Raw genomic sequence first — 9,602 nt, 5'->3', positions numbered from 1 at the left:
GGTGGAGGATTAACCTACTGTGCCACGGCACTGGCCCCTACATCAGTCATTCTTAAGGTGATTGTCAACTCCCTCAGAAGCTACCCACCCATTTACATTTGTATTTTTATGGCACTCCAAATGGTAGAGATTTGTCATTCCACACATGTATACTTATTGCACAGAACCTTACCCTCTGTCTCTCAAGATTAAGCCAAAAAGGTACTATGGCCAGATGGCCTTGGAGAACCAGCTCAGAGTTCACTGGGAAAGGATACACTTTCCATGAGTCACTGGGAGAGCAAGGGTCATTTTAATAGACATGCAGTAGAAATTCTTGGTGTCAAGTGAGAAAGTACAACTCCAAGTAGATTAAGCAAGGGAGGAGAGAAGGCAAGGGAGAGGGGTGGAAGCAGCTTCAGGCAGGGCTGGATCCAGCACGGTCTTGAGGACCTAGTGTTACCCCCTCCATCTCCTGGCTTTGCTTTCCTCTATTAGAAATCATTCTCAGCAGCTGCTGGTAGCCAAAGTGGCTGCCTGCCTCAGACTGGTACCTCTGCCCCCCAGGGGCAGGGGAGTGGTGACAGTAGCTCATCAACATAGCTGGTTCTGTTTGGGTCTCACATCTGCCCATGAAGCAATCGCTGTGGCCAAGTTAGCCAAAGGTGCTAATTAGCTGGGTTAAATGCCCACCTCTCCCAGGGCTGTGGAGACAGCCTGTCTAGAACTGCGCAGGCTGAGAGGGGAGCTAAGGAAGAATCAGTTTCCCCAGAAAATGAGAACGCAGTTACTGAGTGATGGGGGATATAATGACATCAGGTGGCTTCCTCAGGTAGACTCCTCCCCACCCCCTCTTCTCCACACACAGGTGCACCCAGGAGCAGGCAGAGCACATGGAGGAGACGCTGAGACCTTGTTCTTGGACATCTTCTAGTGTGTCTACTGCCCGAGTAAATCCGGGGCCAGTGTGTGGCGCGTCTTGGGCAGACAGGGGGCTCTGATGGACGGGCTGCGAGTTCCTTCTGAGCTCAGCACCACAGTGCTGGTGTTTTGCTGCCTCCTGCGTGAGGGGTTCTCGACACCAAGCCCCCCTCCCTTCACTTCCTTTTGTTTCTGACAAATCTCCCCTCCACACCTACCCCTTCCTCATAGTCTTTGACTCTTCCTGCAGATCATTTTGAAAAAAGATTTATTTATTTATTTGAAAGTCTAAATTACAGAGAGAAAGAAATCTTCCATCTGCTGTTACTCCCCAAATGGCTGCAAGGGCCAGAGATGTGCCGGTCCGAAGCCAGGAGCCAGGAGTTTCTTCTGGGTCTCCTTTGTGGGTGCAGGGGCCCAAGGACCCATCTTTCCCAGATGCATTAGCAGGGAGCTGGATGGAAGTAGAGCAGCCAGGACTTGAACTGGCACCCATTTGGGATTCCAGCACCGCAGGTGGCAGCTTTACCCATTATGCCACAGCACCACCCCTCTTCAGATCAATTTTACAACATGCTTTCAGGTCCCACAAGAAACACCTTTTCCTCAAATATTTTTAACAATTGCATTAAATCTGCACATAAATTTGTGGATTTGGTGACCTTTTTTGGATGCATCTTCCAATTCATTAGCAAGGTAAATCTTTCCTTTCATTAATGTCTTTTTTACTGCTTTGCAATAAAGCATTTTATCCGCAAAAATCTTGCACGGTTTTTTATCTTTTAAAAAGATGTTTTAATGGGGGCTGACTGGCTTTATGGCACAGCGCGTTAAGCTATTGCCTATAACGTCAGCATCCCATGTCAGAGGACTGACTGGGGCCCCAGCTGCTCCCTGCTAATGCACCTGTAAAAGCAGCAGAAGATGGCCCAAGTACCTGGACCCCTGCCATCCACGTGGGAGACCCAGAAGGAGTTCCAGGCTCCTGACTTTTGTCTGGCTCAGCCTTGGCCATTGCAACTACTTGGGGAGTGGACCAGCAGATGGAAGATCTCTCTCTCTCTCCCCCCTCTGTGGGAGAGAAAGATTTATTTCAGTAAAATAAATCTTTTTATAATTAATAAATTATTTAATTAGTTATTTGAAAGAGTTACAGAGAGAGAGAGAAAAACAGAGATTATCTTCCATTTGCTGATTCACTCCCCAAATGCCTGCAACAGTTAGTTCTAGGCCAGGCTGTAGCCAGGAGCCAGAAATTCCATCTCCCACATGGGTGGCAGGAGCCAAAGTCCTTGGGTCATCTTCCTCTGCTTTCCTAGGCGTATTAGCAGGAAGCTAGATTGGAAGTGGAACAATCAAGACTTGAACTGGCACTCCAATATGGGATGCTGATGTCACAAGTGGTGGCTTAACCCAGTGTACCACAATACCAGCCCCATATGTAAAAAAACAAAACAAACAAACAAACAAAAACTTCAAATAGGGAAAAACCAGCAAACAAAAGGAAAAAAATTTTAATAAATTAAAGATATATTTCAAGATCCTTTTTTCTTTGTTGCTGTTGTCATTTTGTTTATTTGACTTTTTCTGACTGTTGTTGGCAAAATGAAATGTAATTGACACACATCCCCACCCACACAGATTTTCTGTACAGTAACTTTGTGTACTTGTCTTATTCTTTTTAAAAATTACTTATTTATTTGAAAGGCATAATTACAGGATGGGGGCGGGGGCAGGGGGAGGAAGAGAGAGAGAGCGAGAGAGAGACAAAGATCCATCTGCCATCTGCTGGTTCACATCCCAAATAGTTGCAATGACCAGGACTGGGCCAAGCCAGGAGCCTGGGCCTCCATCAGGGTCGCCCATGTGGGTTGCAAGGGTCTAAACACTTGGGCCATCTTCTGCTGCCTTCCCAGTTGTGTTAGCAATGAGCTAAATCAGAAGTGGAGCAACCGGGCTCAAATGGGTGCTCATATGAGATGCCAGCATTGTAGGTGGTGGCTTATTGATCCTAATAATTTGTAGATTCTTTGATATTTTCTACATAGACAATCATACTGACTACAAATAATACTAGTTTTGCTTTATTTCCCTTTATAATCCTTTTATCTTTATTTCTTCTTTTTTTTTGTCTTATTACACCTGCAAGGAGTCTGACAGGCAGCCTCCTGTTGTTGAGTTTGTAAAAATATACCAAGCTGTGTACTACTGATTTGTCCTTCAGTACACTGAAGTATACTGTAGTCTACTTCAATTAAAATTTTAAAAGCTGTTTGAAAGACTTATTTTTTAAGGTAGAGTGATAGAGAGAGAGAAAAAGTTCTTCCATCCACTGGCTCTCTCTTCAGATGGCTACAATAGCAAAGGCTGGGTCAGGTCAAAGCCAGGGGGCTGGAACTCCATCCGAGTCTCCCATGTGGGTGGCAGGAACTCAAATACTTGGGCCATCTTCCACTACTTTCCTAGGTGCATTAGCAGGGAGCTGGTGCAGAAGCAAAGCAGCCAAGACTCAATCCTAAGGATGTCACAGAGCAGGTTTGTACCTATCTGCTTGCAACCTGTCTATTACGGGAGAAAAGAACACAGCTGGCTGTTTTCAGGATTTTGAATACACCTCTTGGGGGAGGTGAGCAGGGATGGTCTCAGCATCCCCCCAGAACAGGATGCAAGCTCAGTGACACAGATTTCCACAGAGCAGAAGGAAAAGCTTCCAACAATTCTATTGTCTAAATAAAGAACAGGTTACTTCTTAAGAGAGTGAGCTTTGTAGCATTGGGCATATTCAGGCTGGATCTGCACCCACCCAGGATTCTATACATGCCCCTCACACCAGCATTGGGTGGGATGGAAACCATATCATGTCTCTTGTCTCTTCCAGCTGCAAGCTTGAGATTTTGAAGAATTGGGTTCATTTTTTAAAAAATATTTATTTGAAATGCAGAGTTACAGAAAGAGATGGAGAGAGAAAGAGAGAGAAAGAATATCTCCCACCCACTGGTTCACTCCCCAAATGGCTGTAATGACTGGGATTGGGCCAGGCCTGGAACTTCATCTGGGTCTCCCACATGGGTAGCAGGGGCCCATGCATTTGGGCCATTTTCTGCTGCTTTTCCCCAGGCCATTAGCAGGCAGCTCAATGGGAAGTGGAGAAGCTGAGGCAGGCACCTGTGCCCTATGGGCTCCTGGCATTTCAGGCAGCTGCTTATCCCACCGTGCCATAACCCCAGCCGCTGAGTTCATTCCTTAGCTTGCTTTGCAAGATGTTCTATCAACCCCCCTCACAGTACTTAGAAAGCTTGGCCAAGACAAAAGCTGGTTCTTTGTGTATGTTAATAATAATTAACCCCTATCAAGTCTGATCAAGAGAAAACAAAAAGAGACAGAAAGAAAACACACTAGAACTGCTGTCTCCCTAGAAACACCTAGCAAATGTCCTAGCTTTGTGCACCCAACAATCCCACAGCAAGGTGTAGTTGTGTACTTGTCAATCTCCAACCTCTAAAGGGTGCATTGGTTTTTGAGGTTTCTGGCTGGGAACCCCAGCATCTGTAATCTTTTCAGTAACAAATAGACAAAGTGGCCTAGACACTCATTGATTTGAAATACAGTAAAAGGGGGGGGAGCTTTACCAATGGGATCGATTCTCCTTTTCGTAAAATAAGGACTCTTGAATGAAGCGTTGAAGATTTTTTTTTTAGCGACGGGGGATAATTCTGTAATTTCACAGTTTTTCTTTATTTTTACTCTTTCACTCAACCGAGCTACTGCTTGCTGCCTGTTAAAAATTCAAACGCAGAGCTCCCAGGAGCTGCGCCATCAGCCGCACAGATAAGAAAGCAGCCGCGGTTTCTTGAGCCGCTACAGAAATGTCTTCCCTCTCCGCTGGCTCACCGGGATCAAAGTCTTGTGCATTCCTGGTCCGTTTTACTCGGTCGGGACAGGATGGGTTACTCCTTGTGGGCAGCCTCGGAGACATGGCGCGCCGGTCCCCTCCGCAGCCTGGGAGAGCGGCGCCCCCTCGGCCGCGCGGCCACAGCAGGCAGCCAAGCCCACAAATCCGCTACCAGGCCGCTGTGTCCCCAAGGGCCATTCCTGGGCGGAAGAGGCCCGGGAAAACCGCTGTGGGGACTCCCGGGGCCATGTGGGCTGGGCGCGAAGCGGGTCAAGTTACCGACAGGTGAGGCTGCCGCTGGGGTGACCCGCGGACGCCGGGCGCCCCCGCAGCCGCCCGCAGTAGGCGCTCGAGTGACTGCCCCCCGGGAGGGCTGTGCGAGTCGTGCTGGGCGCACGGGCGTCGTGCGTGGAGAGGGGCGGCGCGCTCCCCAACGTGGGCATGGCCGGCCTCGGAAACTTAGCATCTTTCTTTTCCCAACTCCCCTTCCTTCTCTCCCAACCCCCCCCCCAACCCCCCATCCCGGTATGAAGGTAGATCGGGAAAGCAAACAAACACGTAAATACAAAGTTCTCCAGCGGGGCGGTGAAACGGTGTAGCCAATCTTTCCCTTGCCGGTTTCCTGGAAAGGCGTTCGCTAGCCTCAGAATTGGGGGATAAGGCGAGAGCGGAGTGGGCGAGGGTCGGAGCCCGGCTTTGAAGCCGCATTTGCACAACCCGCCGCTGGCTTCTCTCCATTGTGTGTTAATTTGGGGTTGGGGGGGGTGGCCTGGGGGCGCAAGCTGCTTTGACCGTAGGCTTTGTTTTTCCCGATTCTATAGCACAGATCGGTAAAATAACAGGTTCTAAAGATGCTGAGCTCCAGAATTCATTATTCCTGTGTGTGGCGGTGGAGGATGGGGCGCTCGAGCCCCCAGTGTGAGTCGGAGGAGGCTCCATGCCGCCTCCCCGCTTCCAACCTCCCCGGTGACCGGCCACAGGGTCCAGGGGACTCTAGCCACTTTGCGGCTGGCTCGGGGGAGACACGTCCACTCGGGGGGGGGGGTCAGCTCGTGGGAGGGGGCCGTGGGCAGCGGATCCGGGGGGCTACTTCGAAGAGTTCGCCCCGAGGTGCGAGTGATGATGGGCGAATGGGGCGGGGGCTTGATGGGAAAAAAAAGTGCTTCCTTTTTTTTAAAAGGGGAGGGGGAAGAATCAGACGTTAAATTCTTTTGCAAACATTCATGCCTAAGGAAGGGCTGGAACAGGCAGCCCCGGCCGCCGGAACCGGTCGGACAGGTAGCGAGCTTGTTGACACCGTTATGTTGCAGGGCGCATGCTCACTCCCAAGTTTCCTGGTGCCTTTTCTATTCCACCTTATGAAACTTTTTCCCCGGCGTGGTCTCACCCGCGATTTCAGGCATAGGTGTCGCCGAGCCGGGCGGCTGGGAGTTGCTGGGCGTGCGGGGGCGAGGCCTGGGCCGCGCCGCCGCGGGGCTGGAGAGGGCGGGCGAGGCGGGAAGGTGGGCTCCGGGGACCGCGCCGCCGCCGTCCCTAGCGGGGAGCAGCCGGGAGGGGGGACCCCACCATGCCCAAAGTCTTCTTGGTGAAGAGGAGAAGCCCGGGGGTCTCGGTGCGCAGCTGGGATGAGCTCCCGGATGAGGAAAGAGCAGACACCTACATCCCAGGTGAGCGCCGCGCGGGGGGCCGGGCCTGGGCGCGGGGCTCCCGGTGTGGGTGGGGGAAGGGTCTGCTTGTGGCTGGGGCTCCACTCCCATCTCCTTTCCGTCCTCCCGAGGGTGGGGACGCGTGGGTCTCTCGGGCGGAGGGAGGCTGGGAAGCTTGGGACGCCCCGCGGTCCCTTCCCCCTAGCTGGAGCCTCTAATTGCCCGGCGGCGGGACCGTTGGCTGCAGCGCGAGCCAAGGTGGCCCAGGAAGGGGCTTGGAAGGCAGCCGGGGCTCCCCTTAACCCCAAGTCCTACTGGGAGTGCACAGAGGTCCTCCTCCCTCTGGGGACTGGGAGGGGAGCGGGCTGGCCCGCCCGAGCTCCCTTCCCTGCCCAAGAGGGAACTTGGCGCGCGGGGTCCTCCGCGGCGCACGGCCCTGCCAGTTCGCAGGCGCCGCGGCTGGGGCGGGGGATCGGCCCCCCCAGCACCCCGAGCCCGTTGGGGGAGGGGCGCCGGGGGCTCGCTCGCACGCCCACCCACCCCTGCGACGTTGCCCACTTGGCTGGGTGCCCAGGTCCGGGGCGGGGCGGGTGGCGGCGGCACCGCCCGCAGGTCAAACTGCTGCGGGCGCCGGGGCCTGACGCCGCGTGTGTCGGGGCGCGGCCCCTCCCTCCGCAGTGGGCCTGGGCCGCCTACTCTGTGACCCCCCCGAGGACTGCCGTAGCGACGGCGGCAGCAGCAGCAGCGGTAGCGGCGGCGGGAGTAGCAGCGCCGGGGAGCCCGGAGGCGCCGAGAGCAGCTCGTCCCCGCGCGCCCCCGAGCCCGGCGACGCCGAGGGCCCCGATGGACACCTGGCGGCGAAGCAGCTCCCGGTTGCCAGGTCGAAAATCAAGGTAGGGTGTCGACTCTGCCCCCGCCGCCACCTGCACCACGCCCTGGCGTCGGGCTGCTGGGGCCGGCGCCCCTCCCTGCCGCGCCCGCCCGCCCGCGCACCCCGGCTCCCGCGCCCCGAGCGCGCCCGCCTCGCGGTTCCTGCACCTGCCCCTGGGCGGCAGCCAGGGCGCCTTACGCGTCCTGCCGCCAGCTGGGTTTCCTCCCGCGCCCGCTCTGCTCAGGCCACCCCGGCGGCCCCGCCTGACACCGAAGGTGGCCGCTGGAACTGGCAGAAACGACTGGGCTAAGTCCGCTGCGTTGGGCAGCACTATCCGTTGCTCCAAGCCTGATGTATGACGGGGCCGTCGGGGTCCCCGGGGTCGGAAAGAAAGGATCCCACCCTCTGGGACGCACGCAGATGCTTGCTCCCCGTGAGTCTGAGAGTTTCATAGACTGCTGTGTCCTGCAGACAGCAGCGGTAGTTTCTGGGCACACAGTGGGCGTCTCACAACAGCAGTTTATCCCAGCCCCAGTTCTGGGGAGCCCGTTAGACTGCAGTCGGTGCTGTGCACTTTAGATTTCGCTCACATCTGCTTGCATTACATTGGTGGCCAAGCAGGGATTCAGTTGCTGACTTCAGTGGCGGTCCTACCCCCACTGGACCGGAGTGCCTGGTCTCCTCTGTTGTGCTTCGGACCTTCGAGTGTTCCAGAATTGTAGAAAACATCGGGAACGCTCCTCTGCGCTTTGCAGGGTAGAACCTGCGTGATCACCTGCCCAGAAGTATCAGCTCCCTCCCAAGATTACAGAAATCCCATTGCACTGGAGCTGGGGGTGGTGATAGTGTTTTATAAGTGGCGTGACCCCAGATCCTAACCTGCTGGTCCACAGGGCTGCCTGTGCCCAGAGCAATAAATTAAGGGTTTTCCCGCTCGGTGTTGGGATCTTGAGTGCAGTGAGGAGGGAGGGAGAAGTGGGCGGTTGTGGTGTGGTGGATTGACAATGCCCGTTACTTTCCTGGGAGAAGCCTTCTCTGTCCCAGGCGGGTGGGCTGGGGCGCATTTGGTTATGAATTGAGGTTGGGGGCGGGAGATAGAGTCCAAAGGCGAGACCTCTGTGAAGGGTACTGGCTGGAGGGTCTGTGTGGGTATCCACTTAACCAACCAGAGCGCTGCAGAGATTCAAAGCCAACTGGCCCCAGGCAGTTCTGGGCCAGGTGGGGTTAAGTGGGAGGGAACAAGTTGCCTGGGGCTGATAGCTGTAGTCCTCGGGAAATTCAGTGAGGTGTCCCACTTGCATATTTATCACCAGGCTGGAAGGACAATTGCAACGTTGTTTTGGGAGTGACTGCAGCCAGCTTGCTCCCCATTGCTCAGATTCCGCTGCAGAGAAAGTGGCAGAGGAGAAATGTCCCATCCATTAACCGACATTTTGGGGCATCTCTCTCTCCTGCTCCAGGCAAACAGGGCTTTCGGAACTCTGCCTTAAGGAAATAAACCAGCCCATCTTATTCCCCAAAGCAGTTGCCTCTGGGCAGGGGCGGGGACTAAGAAGCTTTGCTCTTTCGCTGTTATCCTAGAGCCAGTTTCCCAGGAGTTTTTTAAAAAAATTTTGTTATTATTTTGTTGTTATTATTATTATTATTATTATTATTATTTTACTGAGGATGTTTCAACTCCTTCTGCCTGTCTCTCTCTGGCAAAAGGAGCTATCTGGGTGTCACTGTGCTCCAGGCCTCCAGAATTAACAGCTGTGGTATCTGCAGTTTTCAAATGACTGAATGCGCTGTGACTTAGCCCACTGTGGAGCTCATAATTGTTGCATGGTGTGCTCAATTCAGCATTTGCTTAAGAATTCAGTTTTTAAGTGGTAGAGGAAGAAAGCCACGCAAGGATGAGGCCCATACATGATGATTTTTTTTTAAGGATTTACTTATTTATTTATTTGAAAGGCAGAGTGACAGAGAAGGGAGAGACAGAGAAAGATCTTCCATCCTCTGGTTCACTCCCCAAATGCCCCCCAAACAGCCAGGGTTGGGTGAGGTTGAAGCCCAAAGCTGGAACTCCATCCAAGTCTCCCACATGGGTGACAGGAATCAAAGTATTAGGGCCATCTGCCACTTCCCAGGTGCAATAGCAGGAAGCTGGCTAGGAAGATCAGAGTAGCTAGAACTCCAACCAGCACCCTGATATGGGATATGGGTACCAAGCGGTGTCACAATACCCGCTCCATCATGGTTCTAATAACTGACGACCCAGTGGACTCTTGGGACCACAGAAAGAACAGGTTTG

At 53.7% G+C, this 9,602-nt stretch overlaps 1 protein-coding gene across 1 annotated transcript in view; it reads left to right on the top strand.

The window, feature by feature from the left end:
• The first annotated feature begins 6,004 nt into the window (after positions 1-6,004).
• Positions 6,005-9,602, top strand: part of OVOL2 (ovo like zinc finger 2) — a 31,314-nt gene continuing 27,716 nt past the window's right edge. The window contains exons 1-2 of the mRNA XM_008256350.5: positions 6,005-6,459; positions 7,117-7,331. Coding sequence (XP_008254572.2) covers positions 6,360-6,459; positions 7,117-7,331 — 315 coding nt within the window. The 5' untranslated portion in view covers positions 6,005-6,359. The remainder of the gene's footprint in view (positions 6,460-7,116; positions 7,332-9,602) is intronic.

This window comes from Oryctolagus cuniculus, chromosome 11 (assembly GCF_051225735.1).
Source record: "Oryctolagus cuniculus isolate XC-2025 breed Fujian yellow rabbit chromosome 11, ASM5122573v1, whole genome shotgun sequence".
In the NCBI taxonomy this organism is placed as follows: Eukaryota; Metazoa; Chordata; class Mammalia; order Lagomorpha; family Leporidae; genus Oryctolagus; species Oryctolagus cuniculus.
The sequence above is the reverse complement of the archived record's forward strand: the minus strand, read 5'-3'. Positions and strand labels throughout refer to the sequence as shown.